Source organism: Pseudochaenichthys georgianus, unplaced genomic scaffold, assembly GCF_902827115.2.
Source record: "Pseudochaenichthys georgianus unplaced genomic scaffold, fPseGeo1.2 scaffold_499_arrow_ctg1, whole genome shotgun sequence".
NCBI classification, from domain to species: Eukaryota; Metazoa; Chordata; class Actinopteri; order Perciformes; family Channichthyidae; genus Pseudochaenichthys; species Pseudochaenichthys georgianus.
Genome location: NW_027263060.1, coordinates 178,501 through 203,365, shown reverse-complemented (window position 1 = coordinate 203,365; position 24,865 = coordinate 178,501). Strand labels below are relative to the sequence as shown.

Genomic DNA, 24,865 nt, shown 5'->3' with positions numbered 1-24,865 from the left:
ACTTGAGACCAAACAAAAACACAATGAATTTCACACATGTAATGAGTTTTTCTAACTGTCATATTAGTAAAGTGTGTTTTACAACTTTTAGATTCACACTTAGGGTTGACAACACCAACATATATTTCACATATTTACAGCATTGTATCTGCACCTGTAGAAATGTTTACATCAAGGATTTGTGCGTTGTTGAGGATAAAGGGGTAACGGATGCTTCTCAGAATGGTACTCAGTTGATTTATTAGAGTATCTGTGGTGTTCAACTCGACCAAAATGATGTATTCAAAGAGAATAGGAGGAGCTGCAGGGAGAGAATTTAAAAGAAATACAAATACAGTTGATGTCTCACTTGTAAATAATATTGTCACTTGGTTTTTGTTTTATGAAATACTGTCCTTTAAGTCTTACTTGTTGGTGATGGAGTTGTTGAAGGAAGAGTTGTTGGTGATGGAGTTGTTGAAGGAAGAGTTGTTGGTGATGGAGTTGTTGAAGGAAGAGTTGGTGGTGATGGAGTTGTTGAAGGAAGAGTTGGTGGTGATGGAGTTGTTGAAGGAAGAGTTGTTGGTGATGGAGTTGTTGAAGGAAGAGTTGGTGGTGATGGAGTTGTTGAAGGAAGAGTTGTTGGTGATTGAGTTGTTGGTGATGGAGCTGTTGAAGGAAGAGTTGGTGGTGATGGAGTTGTTGAAGGAAGAGTTGGTGGTGATTGAGTTGTTGGTGATGGAGCTGTTGAAGGAAGAGTTGTTGGTGATGGAGTTGTTGAAGGAAGAGTTGTTGGTGATGGAGTTGTTGAAGGAAGAGTTGGTGGTGATGGAGTTGTTGGTGATGGAGTTGTTGAAGGAAGAGTTGTTGGTGATGGAGTTGTTGGTGATGGAGTTGTTGAAGGAAGAGTTGTTAGTGATGGAGTTGTTGGTGATGGAGTTGTTGAAGGAAGAGTTGTTGGTGATGGAGTTGTTGAAGGAAGAGTTGTTGGTGATGGAGTTGTTGGTGATGGAGTTGTTGAAGGAAGAGTTGGTGGTGATGGAGTTGTTGAAGGAAGAGTTGGTGGTGATGGAGTTGTTGAAGGAAGAGTTGTTGGTGATGGAGTTGTTGAAGGAAGAGTTGTTGGTGATGGAGTTGTTGAAGGAAGAGTTGTTGGTGATGGAGTTGTTGAAGGAAGAGTTGTTGGTGATGGAGTTGTTGGTGATGGAGTTGTTGGTGATGGAGTTGTTGAAGGAAGAGTTGTTGGTGATGGAGTTGTTGGTGATGGAGTTGTTGGTGATGGAGTTGTTAGTGATGGAGTTGTTGAAGGGAGAGTTGTTGGTGATGGAGTTGTTGGTGATGGAGTTGTTAGTGATGGAGTTGTTGAAGGGAGAGTTGTTGGTGATGGAGTTGTTGGGGATGGAGTTGTTGGTGATGGAGTTTTTGAAGGGAGAGTTGTTGGTGATGGAGTTGTTGGGGATGGAGTTGTTGGTGATGGAGTTGTTGAAGGAAGAGTTGTTGGATGGAGTTGTTGACGGAAGAGTTGTTGGTGATGGAGTTGTTGGGGATGGAGTTGTTGGTGATGGAGTTGTTGGGGATGGAGTTGTTGGGGATGGAGTTGTTGGTGATGGAGTTGTTGAAGGAAGAGTTGTTGGTGATGGAGTTGTTGGGGATGGAGTTGTTGGGGATGGAGTTGTTGGTGATGGAGTTGTTATAAGAGGACAAGCTGTAACATCTGTAAGAAGTAAAAGAAAGAGGAGTTCTTAGATAATTGCTTCTCTTTGTTGTATGATGCATATTTTAAGAGCTTGAAAAAGGGCTATCAGAATATGAAAATATGTTATACTGTACAATAAATGTGACCAAATGAATTAGTGATAATGATATCATGATACCTATAGACATTTAAAAAAAGAAATATAGCTATATTACGCTTTAGTGGAATCTATATTTATATTTGATTATTGTGCTTTGTATCTGTTTTACTGCTAATAAAAATAGATGAAGATAAAGAAAAGTCTGTTCACATAACCAAAGTGAAAAAGAAAAATGATGGATTGCTTACATGACATTATCTTTTGTATTTATTAAGTAACCAGAACGTTTGAATATCACTCACTTCATTTTCTGGATTTTACAATTTAAAAGACTCAAGTCATCTTATATTTTTATGGAAGAGGACCAGGGCCACATAAGAATTTTTTTAGATCTGACCAAAACTGTAATATAAGAATAGTGACTTTCATCGCAGTGATGTTGTCACAGGATGTATACTGTAAACACTGGTCACATGACCAATGATACTGATCCTCACATCTGCACTGAGGACACACTGTTAAATCTGTCACATGGGAGAGAAAGTGGAGTTGCTGCTGAGTAGAAACAACTATAAAGGGTGAGGCTAATAAGATAGTTACTACTGAATTAGGGCTGTCACAACTTTTGCAATAAAAATAAAGAACGCTGAATTATTTACATCATATTATAATGTGGTTTATTAACATGATATACATACTTACTTATATGTCGTGACATCGCTAGTTTGAACAAAACTTTCTATATATTTCTGAATATTATATTTAAAAGAGTCATCTTACATTTGTACATCTTACTATTGTGTTTTGGGGTTTTCCCTTTCCTGTAGTGTGTTATCCTGTTTAGCCCCACGAACCCGCCCGCGGGGGCAAAAACACAACATCTGCAAGAAACAGCGTCTGAGGGCTTCTTAACATTTAGAATCCTATTAATGTGTCATACCCACTTAACGGGAAGAAACTCAGCTAACTGACGATATGAACATTTGTAACGAAACAAAACACAAGTCTCACAAGAAGCGTCTAAATGAGCCCTGAGCGAAAAAATGCTAACGCACTTAGCACAGAACTCACAGTAAAATACCCTTATTACTTATCGGATCTGCACAAACAAGATATCGATTAGCAAGCTGAGATTCCACAGATTCCAGAAATATGAGTATCATCACTGAGCGATCAAAACACGGCACGGCAAGCAAAACCAGACATCACACCACGTAGCTTTACGGAGGAAATACAGGAAATATGTCTTGCCTTTTGCTGTCTCTGATCAAAAGTCGTGTTCAATGGCATTAAAACGATAACAACTCTGCTGAAGGTTAATCCAATGTGTCTGTGTCACTTTGACCCCCCGCCTGAAACGTCTCCATTTGACTCCTTTGTTTGCTTCAGTAACACTTGTGCTTCTATAGGCTAGCGTTCTTACATTGTCCGTAAAAGGCTAAGGGGCGGGACATTTCAACCACATCTCTAAGCGCCTGACCAATCTCCAAAACGGCTAGCTAACCAATCAGAGCAGACTGGGCTCTGGTTTCAGACAGAGGGTGAAAAGAGGTGCTGCAGCACAGGCAGTATGAGGTAAATAAAGAGCTTTTCTACATTAAAGCATGGAGACATGTTACAGTAGAGGCAGAAAATAGAAATACGATCCTAAAAGTAAACAAACCTGCAAACCAACTTACTGTTTTGATCAGCAGGCTGGCAGTATTGTCCATCAGGAGGAATGGCATTGATGCATCCACATGTGTTGCTTGTATTACCATCACATTTCCCATAGGTGTCACACTTATCACACGGCCAAAGATAGTCATTTTCACAGTGGCACTGAAACCCAGTGTTATCTTGGCTGCAAACTTTAAAGAGAATAACATATTTTCTCTTGTGAAAAAGGCAGAAGTTGTAAATAGATTAAAAAAGGATATAATGCATTTGTTCTTACCTGTGGTGATATTGGCATCTAATATGTTAACTGAGGAGCTGATCTGGACAGGAAAAGTTAAACTGTTCAGGACGTTTCTCAGCTGATCCGCATCGCTGGTATTCACCTCGATAATAATCTGGTATTCATAAAATACTAAAGGTACTGTAGAAAAAGAGAGTCAAATTAGAGACAATTATTTGTAAGTAATTTATTCCAAATCTCGGTCATGTCATGACATCTGGGCAACATTGCTGAGTGAAGAAATGCAATTATGGTCAAGAATAGGTATTCATATTTCTCTCTGTTTCTTTTCATCTTGTCATATTGTTTGATATTTTCTGTTTGCTCATTTAAATGTGCTCATGTTTGAAATAGTAGCCTTAAATACGAGGTCACCTTGAGTGAGAGAGAATTGAAAGGACACATATACATTTTTTAAATAATCAAATACAGATTACAGTGCCGAAAAAAATACCAGTAAATATTATATCCATATGTGTGATGTTACTTTAAATGTAAAAGTGTATCACCTGTCTGTGGCACGCAGTACTGTCCAGTGGTAGGAATATTGTTGATACACCCACACGTGTTGTCAATGATGTCATCACAGGCTCCGTATGTATCACAGTTGCTTAATGACCACACATACTGTTCCTCACATCTGCACTGGAAGTGTGTACCATTTGGGTAACAAACTACATTCAAAAGAAAAACAATTAAACAGACATTATAATCAGTTATAGTCTTACCACTACTCAACGTTCCTCTGCCTTACGTCAAGATGTATCCATTCACACACATTTATAAACTGATGGCAGGGTTAACAAGTTGACAAACTGGACTCATGAGGATCTATCTAATGCTTATTTTCACATGTTGCTGTGCCTTGGGCAGGGACGTGCACAGACATTTGGAGGGGCTATTGCTCTAAACTGGAAAAAGGGCCTCCCCCCGATAAAAAACACAAAACCTTTTGAAAATTGTAACTTGTTTTTACTGGAATGTAAAAGAAACCAAACGATTATTACATCAACTAAATTGAACAGTAATTCACATCTCCTAACAAAATAAGCTAAGGCGACTACTTGCATTCGGTGACTTGATTTTAAAAATGAAAACCAGGGACATTTTGTGTTTTGCGGTCCATATCTCATCAAAAATATCTAATGTTAGTAACAATTAAAGACAAAATGGGGACAATTCTGTTCTAATGTAGTTTGACCATTGTAACTGCTGTGCAGTCCAGACATACTGATACAATAGGGCCTCTATAATTACCTTAAATACACTTAGTAACAGAGATGGTCAAACTAAAGTGGTAGAGACATGGCAGAAATCCCACAAGGAAGCGGGACATTGAACTGTTCACCCGTGAGAGGGCGATCAAGAGAAGAGAGCGAGCGGCCCCGTTGAGGGAGTTTAAAGATGAAAAGACACAGAAAGACAGAAGCTCAAGAACAAGTAGGCTATATTTAGGTGTTTTTTTGTAAATAACCGACGGTATCAAGAGGAAGTAAAGTCCCCTGGTTTGTCCCTTATACCCTAACTGCCATGAGACAACTCAAAATCAAGTTTCCAAAATCCGACACTGAGGTGGTCTTAACGCACCGGCAGATGACAGCGCTGACAAAGTGTGTTTCCCGCAACGAGACTTTACGATACTAATTGTGGGCTCATCATGTTGATTCGGCCACAACAGAAAAAATAAAAATAAACTCTCGCTCTCTCCAGAGGGGCAGGTCAGCCAAAAAGGCCAAAGGGGCCGTTGCCCAGGCAACATTAATAATAATTAATAATTCCTTACATTTATTATAGCGCTTTTTCAATGACTCAAAGCGCTTTACATATACACACATTACACATATATCTTACATGCAATGGTCAGAAACTGTGGACAATACCCACAGGAGCAAGTTCAGGTGAAGTGTCTTGCACAAGGACACACCGGCTTTACAGACGCAGCAGCGGCGGGTTTCACCCCTTGATCTGATGATCATTGCACAGCACACTGCGCCACACCGTCCATCTTCACGCCTCGAGGTCATCGAGGCGCTTTTACAAGTACACATTGGTATTATACATGTACTGTGGACATTACCCACAGGAGCAAATCCGGGTGAAGTGTCTTGCCTAAGGACACAACGGCCTGACACAGTGGGGGCGGGAGCGGGTTTCGAACTGGAGTTCCCCAGCACTCCCCCTTGATCTGATGATCGGATGCACAGACCACTGCGCCACCCGTCCCCAAACATTAGCCCGTACCTGTGCACGTCCCTGGCCTTGGGAGATACTTTGCTTTGGTATCTTTGCCCAATGACACGCAGAAGGAGCAGGACCATTGACCTTCGGATTAGTTGACGACCAACTTTACATCCTGAGCCACAGCCAACCACGTAAATGATATGCAGCAGTTTTTTACATCCATAGACTAATTGATTTATAGCGTAGTGCTTATTGTATTGAAGGCCAGTCATTCCAGAACGCTGAATTCTCATGATACACGGGAAAATGACTCTGCGCTGACATTGTGTTTCTATGGAGAGAACGATGCTACCTGAATAGGCCGAATAACTGCCGTCTGTGTTGTGCATGGCTCCAAATTGTTGCCAAGTGATGCATTCCAAGTTGAAATTATTTAGAATTTTACCTGGTTTGTCATCTGATTGACCTTTGGACACGCAACCAATCAGATGACAGCTGTATGTAGTGGCACAAGCTAGCACGGGAGGTAACCATACTTGCTGTTCTATTTCATCCTTACTGACCGCCAGAGGCGGTGCTTTAGCACTGGATATCTTCCGTCTCGCGCATGCGTAGGTCGAATATTTATATCAACACAGTCAGGTGTGACCTCGTATGACCCCGGAAGGCATAAGTTGAGGTGTTGTCAACAAGTTCAGTTCTTTTTCATCTTCTCGCTGCGCAGGTTACTACTTTTTGAGTAGAAGCCAAGCTAGCTTATTGAAAATTAAGATTCTAGCTCATCGCTACCTGTAGCCTTGTGATCGCCTCGATCGGAGCTGCGGGCAAGGAAAACGCTCGCCCTCCAAAGGCTGCAACGAGCTAGCTGTCCACCCTCCCAAGGGAGGGGGCCGCGGTGTTCACCGCTCGGACCCTAGGAGCTCCGGACCGGTAAAGAGCGGACGCTCCTGCACGTCAGCCGGTGAGATCGCTACCATTTATCGCTGATTGTGCTATTATTTTTAATTCTCCTTATAGGAGTTCTTTGTTTCTTATTAGAGGTTAACAGTTTTATATAATGTAATAAATAGCGTAATAAATACAGTTCATTTATTTTTGGAAAAATTAGCAAAATGGCTCTTTTGGTCAAAAAGGTTGCAGACCCCTGGCCTAGGCCATCCTTATAGCAGGGGGAGTATTCAGACTTCCTCGTGACTCTGTTGGTATAGGTCATCCAGTGCTAAAGCACCGCCTCTGGCGGGCAGTAAGGATGAAATAGAACGATAGTTACGTATGTAACTACGGTTCTATGAATACTGGATGACGGCAGAGTTTCTTGGTCACTCAGAATCTCGTGTTTCCGCGAGAAGATTCCATAGAACTGAACTCGTTGACAACACCGGAACTTATGCCTTCCGGGGTCATACGAGGTCACACGTGACTTTGTTGATATAAATATTCGACCTACGCATGCGCGAGACGGAAGATATCCAGTGCTAAAGCACCGCCTCTGGCGGTCATCCAGTATTCATAGGACCGTAGTTACATACGTAACTATCGTTTTCACTGCAAGGCTCTGTGCCCAACCACGTGGTGAGAAAAGAGCAGATTGACTTCCCCTGCTAGCATAGTACAGCTGGCATCTGATTGGTTGCGAAGGTCAGCGTTAAACAAGGTCGAAGTTTAAATTATTTGACCTTTGAGCGCCGTGCTTGACGATAATTTTGAGTGATGTGCGACGCCGAGAGAAGCACTTCCGCCTAGTCGGGCAGCACTGCTCTCTCCAAAAAATACACCATGTGAGCGCAGAGCCGTTTCGACGTGTATCATGTGAAAGCAGCTCAATGGTCAGAAAGATGTCCATGACCAATATGTCCAACAGCACATTACCCCCAAAAACCAACCACTTATTGTTTGAAGGCCCCTTCACTCCAAAGATAAACCCTCCCTGCGCAACAAACAGAAGCAAATAGATTATTGTTATGCAGACTGATGGACCTTCATGATATGTTTCCTGTTGGGAAAGGCATGACCTGCTCTACTCCACCCTTTGCTAAAGTAAACTTGCCAACATAAAAAAACTCTTGGCAGGCCCAATCTGATGACACCACTCTGCCTAATAATTAGCCATGTACTTCTGTTCCTTGGACTGAGACCAGGTGTTTGGTTTCTCGGTGCTGGACGAATAGGCTTTATGTCCAATGGGACATATTTTAGATGATATTGTGTTGAGGAGTAATGGTCTGTTCAAACATTCCTTACTCTGGAGATACTGTACAGTATGTATTTCAGACTTGGAAATCTAAAAAAGGAAACTTGTATAAGATCAATGATTGGAAAGAATATTATTGTTTAACTTGTGGCACACCTTGCAAGTGCCCTGTCTGAGAAGCCCTGGAGGATTATTCTTTTTGATACTCAAAAGTATGTGGACATTCTTGAACTTTCCAAACTTGCTTCACCTCAATGAGAAGGGAAATTCCCAATTGTAGAGTAGGACTGTATAGTAGTTTATAATGGTTTAGTGATATGAAGGTCACAAGAGCATATTCTCCCATTGCACTTTGTCCACAGTTAATAAGTGAGCCATTACTCTGTAAACACTTGAAAGAAAATATAATTGATTTAATTGAATGTATCAAATGGTCAAATGTGGGGAAAAGGACACAGTACACTTTAATACCAAGGCGCCCTTTGTCTTGTCTAACAACATTTCCCCCCCATGCTTTTACCACCATGCTTACCTGTGGTGATGTTAATGTGTGTGACGTTCACAGTTGGACCCAAGGCTAGGGAAAAGCCACCTGCATCCAGGATGCTTCTAAGGGCGTCCACGGCCCCAATATCAGTCAAATTCAGCTCAACATCCACATCGTACTCAACCTGAGCCAGAAGCGCTGTAGTAAAAAAACAACATGATTTAGGGTCTCTTTTGGTTAAAGGACATATCAGTGTAGAGAAATCACAGAAATGAAGCAGTAGTCATTTAAAGTAATACTTAATAATGTGTTTTATCTTAGAGCTAATGGTCTATTAATTATCCCTCTAAATGTAATATATTTAATCCATCCATCCATCCTTCTTCTCCCGCTTATCCGTGGTCGGGTCTCGGGGTAGCAGTTCCAGCAGAGAGCCCCAAACTTTCTTTTCCCTGGCCACATCAACCAGCTCTGACTGGGGGATCCCAAGGCACTCCCAGGCCAGAGAAGAGATATAATCCCTCCACCTGGTCCTAGGTCTACCCCTCGGTCTCTTCCCAGCTGGACGTGCCTGGAACACCTCCTAGGGAGGCGCCCAGGTGGCATCCTAACTAGGTGCCCGAACCACCTCAACTTGCTCCTTTCGACGCGAAGGAGGAGCGGCTCAACTCCGAGTCCCTCCCTGATGACCGAACTTCTCACCTTATCCCTAAGGGAGACACCAGCCACCCTGCGGAGAAAACCCATCTCGGCCGCTTATATCCGCGATCTCGTTCTTTCGGTCAATATATTTAATGTCTCTTATTATTTAAAAGTTTTAGCCACTGCGACCCTTCAAAAAGAAATTGTATGCTTTTTTGGGTTAAAAAGGTTTTTGTGCATGTATGGTCTGCAAAGGCTAAAATCCCTTTTGAGTTTGCCCGCCCCATCCCCCCACCCTCCCTGAAACGCATCAATTGGACTTCTTTGTTTATTGGTATACGTCTCATCACTGTGCGACCACAACTCACTGAACTAGCAACCAGGAAATAGCAAGAAAACGACTTCACTTTACCTAGCCATGATGATAATTAAGTTTTACCTTTGCTGTTTTGTGATCAAAAGTTGTGTTAAAGGGCACAACAACGGCTAGTCCAATGTCTCTGTGTAACTTTAAAATGATTACTGATAAATGAGACACTATTTTCGGATACATTTTCTCACTTTCACCCCTTTTCTATGCATCTCCAAAAAGTGAACTCAGACTTTTCAATCAAATCAGATCAGATCAAAAGTTGTGTTAAAGGGCACAACAACGGCTAATCCAATGTCTCTGTGTAACTTTAAAATGATTACTGATAATCCATCATTACAATTTAAATAATAAACGCAATAAACGGATTGTAATGATTAGCCAACCAGAGCTTCCGGTTTAGGAGGTACGCACGCAGCGTCTCGTTTTAACTGACTAATGGTCATGTTTACATGGATTTATGAACTGCCCCTCATTACCGCCCCCCCTTCTAGAGACACACTGTCAAACACACTCATACCTGCTTGGTATGACATTGAAAAAGTTACATTAAATAATAAATAAAAATAAATTAAAAATAACATGACTGTTGTTTAATCTTCACATCTTGTAATCATGTCTAACATTTTGAGCACCAAATTATTGAAAAGTATCGATAAGGGTATAGAAAAATACCGGTATCGAAAAGCAGTATCGGTATCGGTATCGATACAATCCTAACGATACCCATCCCTAATTAAAGATGTTTTTTTTTTTTTTAATATTGTATTCTGTGGTGTCTAATGCTGGAGATCTTCCGAGTTGTCTCAATATTGTGCAAGGTTAATGCAAGGAGAGTTAAATGAATAAATGTACAAATGGTTGATTAGATGTTTAACATATGATGCCATTTATAACTGTTTAAGTTCTAGAATTAAAATAATTACATTAAAAAGCTTACAGTAAATATAACGAGGCAATTGTATTCATGTTAAAGCTGTGTTGATATATATCCATTGTGCATATTTGTGCGTGTAAAAATGATCATAGAATTGATTACATTTTGTCTTGTTTATTTTAGTTTCACACCATCCTAATACCAATACACCTGTGGGCAAAGGATTCACGTCTTCGGAGTCTTGGTGTACGGAGGGAGTTTATCTGGCTGTTAAGCTATGTACACTACATATTCCGGGGAAAGCACAGTCACACCTCTCATGTTTTAAATCTTTTAAACTAGCTATCAGTTATAAAGTGTTATTATTCCAATATTCTTTAATATTTAATAATGAGACTTACCACTCCTTTTCCCCCTGGTGTGAGGTATCCATGATTCTTCTTCCTTGTGTTCCTAAGACAACAGATAGGGTTCAGGTTCAAATAATTGCTTTGTGTATTGAAGGCTGTGATCCCATATGTTCTGTAGAGTATTGTAAACACCGTTGACCTACCGGTAAAACCTGACTTGAAGATTCAATGAAGTTCCCTGTTTCCAAAATGGTTAGCGTCAGGAGAAGGGCACAGGTGGAAAAGCATGTCTTAAATATTGCCATTCCTTTTAAGAAAGTGGGACAGAAAAGAAAAAAACATTATATAATCATACCACCCAGCTTTACATTGTTTATTACATAGATATTGAACACTGTCATAATTGTACCTTGTTCTTATACCACAGAACAAAAGCGCATTGTTGAGGGTTTCTTAACCTAATAATTATCTTATTACATCATTGTATTCATCTGTATAGGCCTATAAAGATGCATTTCCAATCATGGCTTGGGTTTGGCCACCATTTTAAGAAATGTGTACAAGGTATATTTAAGAAGAACTATGTTTACTTAGCCAAATTAAGTTTAGCTGGGAAACCAACACATGAATATGGTTGTTTGTTTGACTTTTTTTTTTATCAATTATATAAATTATATTTGATGAATTTCTATGTAATGAATTTCCAAAATGTATTTGTCTGGGGGATTGAATTTCTGGTTACGATTGGAAAAATTGGTACTGTAATTTGATTGGTGCAATATCTGTGAGGACAGGTTCTTTTTTGTTTCACAAGTTAAAACACTTGATGGTTGTTGTTGCTCTGTTGCGGGTGTAATTAAAGTACTTGTTCGTGACATTAGTTACTCATGATTCTATGTCATGTCAAAAGTGAAATAGATAGTGTAGTTTTTATTTACAGACAATTTGAAACAACCTCACGTTGTTTTCAAGTAAACATACCTTTAAAGACTTGTCCTCTTCAAGTTAACTGCATTGGACAGAGACACTCCCACATACAGTTGGCTGGGAGTCAAGAAGATCCAGTGTTGCTGGATGGCACAACAACAGAAGATTTATCAATTGTAAGAAGATTAAGAGACTAGTTCAGAATTTGAAGAGTGTGAAATATATTGAAGCATTTTAACAACAAGGGGAAAAAAGCAGGAAAAGGAATCTAATCGTGTGTGTATTTCCAGTGGCACACTAACTAAGAATTACCGATTTCTGATTTCAACATGCTGATTTTGGACAATATGGTAGAAGTGGGTATGGAGTAATTTAAATTGACACAAATGTACTCAGAATGTCTTAGTATATAGAACAGTAGGTAGCTAGCTATTACATATACTGTGTATACAATGCCCAATAAGTGGTATGGGGTCAGATGCCTTGCTCAAAAGCATGTAGACAGTGCCAAGGATATGAAACTTTAAATATAAATTGACGATGGAAGTTCCACACAATCATAGTTATTTCTGGTATTCCATTTCAATAACTTCATTTTAGATCCTGCCTTCCTCCTGGTTCTTGCAATCCGCTCGTTGCACTCACCTGGTTTGTCCGGCCCCTCACCTGAAACTCACCTCATTTGACCCACAGTATATACACCCGCTCACTCTCACTTGTTCCCTGCCAGACTGTCTGGTGTGGATGGCCAAGGTCTCCGAGGTCTGTTTGTATTTACTCAGTTATCTGATCTGTCCATTTCTGCATTCTACATCTGCAGAAAGAAGTCCGGTCGATTGCACTGTATACAGTTTGGCCTTAAAAAAAACCTTCAAACTGGGACAAGAACACAGCGGAGAGGTAACGGGGCAGAAACCCTCCTTTTTACGCATATAATAAGCAGGATATTCCTGATCAAGATCCCTCCGCTTTGCGTCGGGCTCCTGATCTGCCTGTCGGGTGTTCATGAAAGCCTCGCTGAAGATTATCCTTTACACAACTGTCTCTAAATTGCACACACATGCACTGCACCAAGCCATATCCATATAAGGAGACCTCCATCATAATGAGCATTAGAAAAACTGGATATTCGGTGAGGAAAATACGAAATATATTTTTGAAAAAATACAAAAGAAAAGTGCGGGAAAACGTATGCTCGCAAAGCTTAACAGCCTGATAATAGCTCGGCCTGACAGGAATGAGAAAAGTTGTCATTTTGTTCCATTTTTGTCTTTTTAGGTCAATCATGTTACTGCATTCTTTACTAAATTCCCCTGAAGGAAATAGATCTTGAAGCTTAATGGTATGAAACAGGTACTGTAGCCTTTATTTAACCAGGTGAAGCCCCTTGAGATCAAAAGATCTCTTTTTCAAGGGTGACCTACTTGTAGGTAAGTAAAAACTATAACTTATTCCCATAGCACAATTGCTTTCCAATATCACAATAAAACATCTTCATAATAAAGAGTTAAATAAGACAAGTTGCTAAGAATACAGAAGGTATGCCTTTGGCTCTATATTTCCTTTTTAGTGCCTACAGCTCTTTTCATTAGTCAATGTTGATGTTGGTGGTTTGGAATTTAAAAAATATATTTTCAACTTCTGTTGATTATTCAAATAAATGTATACATTGTTTTATTCATGAATAACAATTTTACAGAAGATAAAAGAGCCTTCAAGTTTTGAAAATACAGATGTTAATACTACGAAAATGGCACCTTTTTTGTATATGCAAATGAAAAATATTAATATGTTTATATAAACTAAATCTTGATCCCTAAAGATGGATAAATGTGATATATGTTGACAGACTTAATGTGAAGGAATAATTGTATCTGATTCATATTGTCTTTTCAGTCATTAAGAGAACATCATGTCACAGAAAACACTCGGCAAACACAGCAGCCTGAGCAAACACAGATGCAGATCAGCCAAACCAAACAGAACTCAGGGGATGAGATTTCAACGCAACCAAAATCCTTTCACACTAACACGCACGTTTACTAAGCTATGATCTGTTTAAAAGGTTTAGAAAAGCATTTGAAAATAATCAGAAAAGAGGTGAAACTGTAAAATTCAAGCTCGGATCAGTCCTGTGAAACACTAAAAAAACGTATTCAATAAAGTCTCAACAAATATGCATTTTCAAAGTCATGGATAGCTTCTTACCATGCTCTTTCTCTTCTTGCTGTTTATCTGTTAAAGATTAGACAATACCCAAAACCCAAGTGACTCAGTGCTCAGCAACGTAACACCTATTAATATGTAATTGAATCTACTGAAGGAGGTGCAGTAGCAGCTGCCGGTAAATACACAGGTGACTAACTTTTATTGTGTACACAAGTACTACACATACATAAATATTAATTATCAGAAAGTCAATTTATAATGAAATGCTTTCTTGGTGTATAGGAATTACAATATAATGCCTGCACCAAGTGGACACAGCCAACAATATCGTCAATATCATATGTTTGGATGAACAAAAAGTCTTTAAAGGGCACTAGCTTTATGACTACATCTTAGGATATCTCTCTATTTCAGCAACCCACTCTCTTCATGCGTGCAATAGATACGCGGAAGTCCTATTTTGCGTGCATATGATACGCTAACCATTCCCATTGAGATCTGATGCCGAGTTTTGCGTGCATATGATACGCCACGTTTTGTCCGTCGGGTCTTGGTAGACCGGAAGCTGTGTGGTTCATGAAAACATGTTCTTACTCAATACCAAGCCACGATTATTGTTTTTATATTAAATCGTATAATGTCGGACTTTTTTTGCCGTCTGTGAGTAAAATAAATAGGGCTCAGAGCCTCAGAATAATGAAATCTGTATTTTTTTAAATCTATTTTTCCTTCTAATATGTTATTCTTTTCTGAATAACACACTGTTATTTACTCAACAATAAGACACAATTATCCTTGTTTTTATTTATTCGTTTAATTCTATAATCTCAGGTTTTTTAGCCGTTTCTCAGGAACTGAATTTCAATATAAAGTCACCGGAAACAGACGTAGGCCTATAAGGGACATTTCGAGCATCATCGCGATACACAACACAAACCCACTGAACTGATTACCCAAGATCCTCAGCTAGAAGCTCGGTGATTGGATTATTTAGCCGCAATGCATGTTGGGATATGGTGTTAATGCGATATAAAATCCGAAAAACATTTAAAAAAAGAAAATAATACTTTATTCCGAGTGTGCTTGCTTTTCTCTTTGGAAGTCATCACATAACGGCATTGTAATACACGGTTCGGCTGCATTACATATTACACATCTGCCTTAGTTCTTTATTTATAGAGCCCTGATGAGAAGACTTCTAGACAAACGGGAAGAACAGCCACGGAAACTGAATATGTGACGTGGATCATAAATATATCAGCAATTAAACAACATCTTCCATTTCTTTTCACACAATATGTCTCCTTGCAGTATCAACCTTAATTCGGCCGACTTTTATATTTGATCCAATTGGTATAAAGGTTATATTTACACCATAAGGTGCACAGCTGAGAGAAAAGGACTTGTCGTTTTTAAAGATATTACTGATTTTCTTTTTACTGGGTCCAGGAGGGAGGAGAAGATGGAAAATAGTTTTTTGGGATTGGAATAGGAAGATTGGATCTTATCTTGAAAGAAAGTGCTTTTTGCCTGAGAGATCGAAGCAGAGAAAGAGGAGAGGAGAGCCTGATAGGTTAGGAGGTCGTCATGGTGTTTGGATTTCCACCGTTTCCGCTCTGCTGCCCGAAGGACGGTTCTATTAGCACGCAGTGCGTCATTTAGCCAGGAAGCAGGAGGGGACTGACGAGCCTGCCGAGAAGTGAGAGGACAGAGAGAGTCCAGAGAGGATGAGAGAGTAGAGAGGAGAGTTTCTGCAGCAGAGTTTGGAGGCAGGAGTTGGAACGGGTCAGAGGAAGGGAGGGCTGAGAGCACCGATGAGGCAAAGGTAGAGGGGTTAGAGGGAACGGAGGTTACGGCGGACACATGGCCGTATCTACCATTGAGGTCACCGAGGTCCGGACCTCGGTAATATTTTCCAAGCTGTGTATAACAAAACTTGTGAAATAATTGCACTAAATGGGGTTCTTTGTAGTACTTCCATTTACTGACGATGGGGGCGCTGCATAACTTCGTAGCCTCGATTAAAGCAAAGAAGAAGACGACATGTATCAACAAACCACCGCAGCCCGGACTTGAACCGGAGCAGCGGAGGAGTGATGAGGTATCTAGAGATCTGAGTCCAGCGGGCTGCTTGTGTTTCTGTTCATCAGGACATCTATGAGCAGCAGATCCTGTGTGAACGCTCTACGTTAGTCAGTGGACGTCCGACAACATGCACACTAACTTATATTGCAGCTATAGGCTATACTTTGGTTTAAATTGCGTGAATAAACTAGCTGGAGAGCTAAAGTTAATTACATTCATCCAATGTCAGAAGGATTACATTTTAACAAACGTTGTAATGCTTTTCTTTCATTTCAATTTGAGTAAAACATTGGAGATATAACATTGTATTGTTTTCTTTTTACACTGACTCAGATATAAAGAAAAGACTACGTCAGTCGAAGCTCAGCTTTGGTAAGGAAGAGACAGGACAGGCAGCGAGAAAGAGAAAGTGATGGAAGTCAGGGAGGAACTACAGGTACATTCACACAAAATAATGTAGGCTTAATAACCCCATCTATTTATCTATCTATAACAATAGTCTTAATTTACAATAGGCATACTTTTAAAACAACATACATCTATTGCAGTTATGATTTCATAATAAAACACCATTTGCTTACATCTTTGTTCTCTTTGAGAATCAAACAAAACAGATTTAAAAAAAAAAATGCAAACAAACAAGTGAAATGAACTAAATCAATCAATCAATGTTTATTTATAGCCCAATAACACAAATGTTACATTTGTCTCAGTGGACTTCACAGTTTGTACAGAATATCAGTATGACAATACGACACCCTCTGTCCTTAGACCCTCTGTCCTTAGACCCTCTGTCCTTAGACCCTCACATCGTACAAGGAAAAACTTCCAGAGAAAACCCACAGTTTAAATGGCTGAATTGCTTTTAATTCACTGGCTGGAGCGACAAGTGAGGAGGAGCAAAAAGTGAACAACGAGGGAGAGATTGAACAAAGAGAAAGAGTAGAGGACAGAGAGAGTAATGAACAGGAAGAAGACAGAGAGACTAAAGAAGATGGAAGAGAGGGTGCAGGTCCTTCTGCATGTCCAGATCATTAATAGTAACAATCAACTGATTCTTATGCATTACACTTTCAAAAATAATGTATGCTGCAGCCCACTGACATGGTTTGAAATCAATATATTATCCAATGTGTGACCCCCCACAGGACTTAAAAAGCACCCAACTAGATCATGAAAATCCCAAAAATCTTGGGGGTATCCCCCGAACCCCCCTAACATGTTTGGACCTCGGTATTTAGAAAATCCTGGATACGGCCCTGGGCGGACAGGTGCAGAGTTAGAAGAGATTAGTTTGTTATGTTTGGAAAGGGGTAGAGGGAATGAAATGAAGAAGTGATCGGATGTGTGGAGCGGGTTTACAGAGAGGTTAGAAGCAGCGCAGTTCCTTGAGAATATGAGATCAAGGACACTGCCAGCTTTATGAGTTGGTGGGGACGGAGACAGTGAGAAAGCAAAGGCGGTTAACAGAGATGTTAGTTCGTCTATCTTCCCCGTCTGGAGGTTGAAGTCTCCGAGAAGTACAGCGGGAGGGCCAGTTTCAGGGATGTGTGAGAGGAGATTATCTAATTCCTCCAAGAAGTCCCCCAAGGCGCCTGGTGGACGGTAGAGAACAACAAGGGTTCATTGTATAGGATGGGTCACTGTGACGGCATGGAATTCAAAGGTGGAAGGAGTGAAGTTAGGTAGCTTGAAGAGGGAGAAGCTCCATGTGGGAGAGAGCAGGAGACCAGTGCCCCCTCCTCTGCCAGTGGGTCTGGGTGTATGGGAGAAGGAACATGCTGTGGAGAGAGCTGCTGGGGTGGATGTGTTGGATGGAGTAATCCAGGTCTCAGTGAGAGCAAGGAAATCCAGAGACTGCAGGGAGGCGGAGCCAGAGATGAAGTCAGCCTTAGGAACAGCTGACTGGCAGTTCCACAGGCCGCCTGAAACTAGATGTTGGATCTCAGTGGAGCACGTGGGATAGACGAGAGCAGGCCGGTTATATCGATTAAGAGATACACAGGGCCAGTGATAGTTGCGAGAAGACACATGAACAGGAATGGAGAAAATACACATGATTACAGCATGAGGGGCTAGAAAACTAAATAAAATAAAATAAAACACCAGCAATACTCAGCTCAATCAGAGTAGGATTTGCCTCCTCTTTGCCACCCTCGTGACTCCAACTAGTGATGTTACGTATTGCGCCGAGGCTTCGGAGCGTGTGTCGAGTAATCCCCGAAGCTTTTTGTGAAGCTTGTATCGAGGCTTGTATCGTTTTGGGCCAGTGACGTCATCGATGACAAACGAAGCCTCGCTGCCTGTCGATACCACGTGACTGCTTCAGGAAGCGATTCAGATCGGTTGAACTGTTGAACCAGAACACTCATAATACCCATGGATGTATAATAAGAACCATATCACCCCTCCTGTACCCGGGCCCGGTGACACGATGGAATCAAGAGAGCTCAGACCCTCACTTATATAGAGGTCGGAACATGTCAAAATAAATAGATACAAGCATAAATAAATGTAGGAATAAAAACATCAATAAATACAGGAATAAATATGTTGCAGTGTTTTCAGGGAGATTCAGTGTGTGTGCTGTGGCTCAGCTGGAAAGCAGTTGACTCACGACCGCAGGGTTCCTGGTTCAACGACTCATCAATACGTATTTGTTGTTGTTTATAAAAGCTACAGCTAAATGAGATAATGTAGTTAATAAATGTATTCTTTGATACGGTTTTGCCTTTCTCAGGCTACAACATGGTTAAGTTTACGAATATTATTAAGGAATACAAATCCCTCTTTGCAATGTTTACCAGCCTCCTTAGGCTTTTCAATCACAATCATTAAACTGGAATAAATACAACATTGTTAACATGAACATATGATTTAATGTTCGTTGTTTAGAGTTATTCTAAGGCTTTACTCATTGGGAACTCTGTATGAGATAGAGCACACTGTTGAGAAGTCCAATCTGCCTGTTTTACACACTTTGACCAGCAGGGGGTTTGTGTTCAGATGAAGCCCATGATGAAGCCTCATGAGATGAACCCTTTTGCGAACCAATTGGCTGGAAAGCTTCAAAGCATCATAAGGCTTCATCTCGCCATCACTAACTCCAACAGGACTCCTTTGTCTTTGTCAGTCTTCGTCTGACGCTCCAGGAAAGTGCTACCTAAAATGGACACCTGATTGCTGAGTTCTCACAGCTGTGGGGCCACGCCCCTTTAATTAGTTAACTCTCTGCAGCTGGTGGCCCTCAAAAGGAAAGACTGCCTCCCTTCTGAGTTGTTATTGTATTTTCAGTGTCACAATGGTTTTCCAATTACATTAAACCCTAAGTTATAAAGTTATGAGTTTAACCCTTAATACAGTTACACCTACTCAATAAAGCTCTTAGTATTCTACAAATGTTTAGATCAAAGTTAACCCTAGCAGTCAGTTAGTTCAGTTTTAAGGTTTCTGTCAAATGAGTTGTCCCAAGTTTCTGCCTGACAGATACTGTAGCGTTTTTGAGATTTAAAATCACAATTTCAGTCAGATCAACTACAGAGCATTGATACAGAGTACACACACTGAAACAGAGAAGTCTAAAAACAGAATGTTACTCACACAATTCTAGAAGTCACCAGTTGTTATCCTGTCAAAATCGGGTTGCACACACTTCATAATTGCCGATGTAACTGGATATGTACATCTTGAACCCCTTTTCTCTTTTGCTTCTCGGGGCTGAGCTTGCCGCTTGTACCAGCCGATGTACATCACTGATGTTAACCTTCGGTAGGTCTTGGAGACATCGAGTTTAAAATAGTGCCATCACGTTAACGTTAGCCTTCTCACTTCGCTCTACTGCTATTTGTAAGGGAAACTTCTGCAGCAATGGAGAGTCAGGACTCAGAGAGACATGAGGAGAGTTGGAGCTTTGATGTCAAACACTGGTAGTTTATTACAAGTCAACGGCCGGAGAATTCATATCACATCACAGCAGCAAAAGGTTCTGACTGCACGGGTGGGTTGTCATGTCTGCCCAGCCTATCTCTCGATAGACCCTTTAACTAGTTTACAGAGAGTTACTCAGCATATTGGGGGAGGCGTAAACATCTGTGGAGCTACGGGAGATATCCCCCAACTAAAAATACTCAATCACTTGTCAGTGGTGTTTAGAAGCCAGCATTCTCACAGTCGTAAACCATCCCTATGCCCTGTAGGTCAAGCTGTACAACCTAGTATCAACATACGACTGCATCAACACATTCCTTACGGAAGATAAGGAGCAGGGCTGATTGTAAATGTAAACACACAGTAAATGTTAAATATCTTAGGAGTAAGGAAGAATTATTATTTGACACTTAGGAAGAGAGAAGAAATATTCTCTAACACTATCTGTATGCTATCTGTATGCTGTCTATCTTGCTATCTATCTATCTTGCTATCTGTATCTCTATCTTTCTATCTATCTCTCTATCTATCTCTCTATCTATCTATATCTATCTCACTATCTATCTCGCTATCTATATCGCTATCTACCCGCTCTACCGTAGACCGGAAGTTTACAAGCGCTCACTCAATGAACCGGAAATGGAAATACGTCATGCCGTGCAACTAGCCTGTAGCCAGCATGTGTAATTCTGGGGGGGGCGTTTGAGTCCAGTTTTGGATAGTCTGCCGTGGTTTCGTTCCATTTCACAGAGCTTGACGCTCGGCGTAACCTTGGCGCACTGCCACTCCAACATCCAATCCCAGAGCTTGAAAATTAATCACGGGGTTTGTCAACAGGACTGTAGTCCCAAACAATAGCTGGGGATTATGGGTAGTGTAGTGTCTTCGGCCATCCTAAACTCAGATTTTCACACATATCGAATTAACACCATATCCCAACGTGCATTGCGGCTAAAACATCCCGAGCTTCAAGCTGAGGATCTTGGGAAATCAGTTTACCGCCTACGTCTGTTTCCGGTGACTTTATTTACGGCTAAAAAGCATGCTAAAAAGCACAAGAATTAAACGAATAAATAAAAACAAGGATAATTGTGTTTTATTGTTGAGTAAATAACAGTGTGTTATTTAGAAAAGAATAACAAATTAGAAGAAAAAAAGATAAAAAAAATACAGATTTTATTATTCTGAAGCTCTGAGCCCTATTTATTTTCCTCACAGACGGCAAAGAAAGTCCGACATTATACAATTTAAAATAAAAACAATAATCGTGGCTTGGTATTGAGTAAGAACATGTTTTTATGAACCACACAGCTTCCGGTCTACCAAGACCCGACGGACAAAACGTGGCGTATCATATGTACGCAAAACTCGGCATCAGATCTCAATGGGAATGGTTAGCGTATCATATGATCTGACTATTTCTCATCTCTGCCTTCTCGTCAAAATATGGTCACTTTTGATTCCTAAAAAACAAGATGACGGCGTCCATAAAGCCATAACCAAGCCATAAAAAAGCCATCATGTTGACTATGCTTACTTACTATATACATGTTGTCTATGATTTTAATATGGTACAATTGTGCAGTCATACCAACTCTCCCCACAATGGGCTTCAGTTATTGTCTTTGTTGCAGTTATGAAATACATGCAGGAAAACAACATGATTGATAGTGATGTTGAGCATCGCTTCGTCAGCCTCTGGATGCAGAGGATCATGAACTAAAGTGAAAACATGATGTGTGAAACTGAAAGCCTAAACTTAAAAGACCAGTAACATTAAAGACTGGAGGCAGCAAAAACAAAATCAGAAGTCATTATTCTCTGTTTCTCTGATTCATCTTTTGGCCGCATTATGCAGAGCTGGTCGCTGGTCTCATGTGTCGAAATAACGAGGACGGCATTGACCGAAAAAAATTGAAATAATTAAAAGAAAGGATAAGAGAGAGAGCAGAGAAACGGGCATCCTTTGAGATCTGGAAAGAACATGTGTGTGTGTGTGTGTGTGTGTGTGTGTGTGTGTGTGTGTGTGTGTGTGTGTGTGTGTGTGTGTGTGTGTGTGTGTGTGTGTGTGTGTGTGTGTGTGTGTGTGTGTGTGTGTGTGTGTGTGTGTGTGTGTGTGTGTGTGTGTGTGTGTGTGTGTGTGTGTGTGTGTGTGTGTGTGTGTGTGTGTGTGTGTGTGTGTTGGTATTCTGCTCAGACTCAGGCTCTGCTGTTTTCTTCATACACTTGTTGCCGTACACTTTTCCTTAAAGGTCACATGTCATGCTTTTCCGGTTATCACCCGTCCCCTCGTGTGTTATGAAGGTTTTTAAGCATGTAAACGGTCTGCAGAGTCAAAACCCTCAAAGTACACCCTGTAGCGAGTAGAACTCTAACACAGAGAAGACCTCCCCAAAACGCCTCGTTGGAGACACGTCACTGTCCATTTGATTCTTCCGGGGACATCATGATGTCATGTCGTCCCCGGAACGAAATGGACCAATCCGTGGAGCCGTTACGTTACGTCAGCAGAGCCGTTACGTTAAGCCCCCGCTGATTGGTCCAAATTGACCAATCCACGGACTTCCTCACACACTCAGTGCAGGCAGCTCTGCTGATCTCTCCTCCCTGGCTGCAGGCTGATAACAGACAGTTGGGATCGCGGCGACATTCTCTCTGCAGACCCATTCTCACAGCGTCTATCAACCTTTTTCTTACTCAATATCAAGCCACACTTATTGTTTTTACTTCGGCTGTGACTTTGTGTGTGCTCAGGGTGAGTTTGGCTGTGTTTCGCTGTGTATCACTAAACAAGGAAATCACACCTCCACGGAGCTCAGCGCGATTCACAACGTCCCGACTGGTCCCGACCAATCGGAGCACACTGGGCTCACAGGGAGGGGGGGGGGCAAGAGCTGCAGCGAGCCGTTTAGTGGAGAGAGTGAATACACAGACTTTACAGAGATGCTGTTTGAGAAGCCAATGTGAGTTTGGAAAATTGCACAGTATAAATCTATTCGAGTAGACCTCAACTATGGAATTATGATCAGTGGAAATGGCCATGACATGGGACCTTTAACCTCACCGGGGTCATTTCCCTCAGTTTGAAAAGTTCCAGACAAAAACAAATACTCTTCGTGGGAGTCATATTGGGTCGTAACTCTGTCAGTGTTCTTTTGTTTGTGTTATTTTAAATGTGCAATTCTTACATGTATCTCAGCTCCGATTCCCTCCGTACCAAAATGTCTCTTAATCGAAGATGAGAGTGCAGTGTCTGAGAGTCCATTATTGAGTCCTACTGATATTATAACTTGTGAGTTTATTGAGAATAGAAGTTACGTGATGGACCCGGAAAACTATCTATCTGAAGATGGGGGTCTGTAAATGGGGGGATGCGGGAGAGATTGGAGTCCCCGACAATAAGGGTCCTCCTCAGCAACTCCAACGACCATACCTGTAGTTTCTTAAAGGTTCTGGGATGTGTGTACGGTTCCGGGCGTGTGGGGGAGCCAGGTGCCGCTGCAGAGACCCCTGTGGAGTGGGAGGTGGATGTCTCAGATGTTAGGCTTGAAGTCAAACTGACTCTCAGTGGGCCTTTCATCATCACTGATGTTATGTTTCCATCCACCTCAGGGCTCAGTATGCTTTCCAGGGGCTCCACAGCAAACAGCTCTGGCTCCCTCTGCTGGTTGTTGTGTAGAACTGGAGGTGGAGCGACATTACTGTGTATCTGTCTGGAGGGTGGAGAGGGAGGTGAAGAGATGGAAATGAGATGGAAGGGGGAGGTAGGTGTCTGTATTAACGGGGTATCTACTGTCTGTGGGGAGGGTGGCACGGAGGGAGGGGAGGAAGGAGAGACGGAGGGCCAGGTCAAGAACCCAGTCCCATTTGCCCCCAGACGGTCGAACACGGTCCGAGGGAGCGGATGGACCTCAACCCGCACCCGGCCTCCAAAAGTGCGCTGAGGCAGGTGCCGAGGAAGCACCCCCAGGCCCCCCGCCACAGCCCTCCCCCCGACGCACAGAGGCCTGAGGAAGGAGAAAGAGAAGTAGGGAAGGAAGAGGGGTGAGGAGTCAGTTTAGAAGGGGGGTTAGTGGGTGGTTTGTATTTGGGCCAGGTGGGGAGTGAGGACATGGGGGGAGGAGGAAGGGGGAGGTGAGGGTGAGGGTCAGAGGGTGATGAGGCAGGAGGGAGAGTGAAGTTGGGTTTAGGGCTTGGGGTGAGGTTGGGTTTAGGGCTTGGGGTGAGGTTGGGTTTAGGGCCTGGGGCGAGATTAGGATTAGGCGAGGGAAGGGAGACCTTAGGTTTAGGATTAGGGGCAGGGTAGGGGTTAGAAAGGTGAGTTGAGGGAATAGGAACTGGGGGAGGAGGGGGGGAGGAGAGCAGGGAGAAGAGGGATGAGGATGGGGATGGGGGTGAGCAGAGTGATGAGTGTGGAGGGGCAGATTGGCTGCTGGTGGATGAAGAGGAGGAAGAAGAAGAGGAGGAAAGTCAGAGAGGGCAAACAAGGGTGCCGCGGGGCCCTCCTCCGTTGGAGGCCCCCTGGTTAGGAGGTCCCTCAAGGTGGACAGGGAGGAGGGCCTGAGTCTGCGGGCATACCTCGCCCGACCCCACTGGGCAGACCTGTCAAAGGCAGCCTGGTTAAAGGGAGGGAGGTGAGCTAGCTCCACAGCACTAACCTGGTCATAATGGTGTCTGAGTATCGTCATGTTATTGTGCATCCAGGTGTTGGTGTTCTGTTGTACTTTGTCAAATGTTATACTGTTGGGTGAAGCGGGTTTGATGAATGCTGTTAAGCCGTGTACCTTTTTCATCATCCCCTGTGGAAAAGTATTGTTGGTGAAGGTGTAGTTCAGGGGTGTCAAACTCAATTTCACCACGAGCCACATCAGTATTATGGTTGCACTCAAAGGGCCGGTTGTAACTTTAAGACCAAAAATACATATATAAATATTGAATATATATA

At 41.8% G+C, this 24,865-nt stretch overlaps 2 protein-coding genes across 4 annotated transcripts in view; one reads left to right on the top strand and one right to left on the bottom strand.

The window, feature by feature from the left end:
- Positions 1–190: 190 nt before the first annotated feature.
- LOC117442894 (putative uncharacterized protein DDB_G0286901) lies at positions 191–14,033 on the bottom strand. Of its 2 annotated transcripts, XM_071202509.1 has the most exons (10): positions 13,948–13,966; positions 11,794–11,882; positions 11,016–11,119; positions 10,864–10,915; positions 8,619–8,771; positions 4,224–4,388; positions 3,712–3,855; positions 3,455–3,625; positions 409–1,693; positions 191–301 (listed from the first exon to the last, which is right to left on the bottom strand). In XM_071202509.1, the coding sequence occupies exons 3-10, from the start codon at positions 11,115–11,117 to the stop codon at positions 283–285; spliced, it is 2,091 nt and encodes a 696-aa protein (XP_071058610.1). In that variant the 5' UTR covers positions 11,118–11,119; positions 11,794–11,882; positions 13,948–13,966; the 3' UTR covers positions 191–282. The 2 variants fall into 2 exon arrangements, with proteins under 2 accessions (XP_071058610.1, XP_071058611.1); XM_071202510.1 differs by lacking the exon at positions 11,794–11,882 and having other exon boundaries at positions 13,948–14,033.
- Positions 14,034–15,922: 1,889 nt separating this feature from the next.
- LOC117442892 (uncharacterized) overlaps positions 15,923–24,865 on the top strand; it is a 91,904-nt gene continuing 82,961 nt past the window's right edge. The window contains exon 1 of one of the 2 annotated variants that reach the window (XM_071202505.1): positions 15,923–16,009. The gene's annotated coding sequence lies outside the window, so the exon portion shown is untranslated. The remainder of the gene's footprint in view (positions 16,010–24,865) is intronic. The other variant, XM_071202506.1, reaches the window with a different exon arrangement.

Excerpts from the sequence above, each read along its gene's own strand:
- LOC117442894 (XM_071202510.1), bottom strand. The coding sequence starts at position 11,117 with ATGGCAATATTTAAGACATGCTTTTCCACCTGTGCCCTTCTCCTGACG. Across the intron at positions 8,772-10,863 it reads CACCAGGGGGAAAAGGAGTG|CGCTTCTGGCTCAGGTTGAG; the intron begins GTAAGTCTCATT and ends TTTTTACTACAG. Across the intron at positions 3,626-3,711 it reads AGATGCCAATATCACCACAG|TTTGCAGCCAAGATAACACT; the intron begins GTAAGAACAAAT and ends TTCTCTTTAAAG.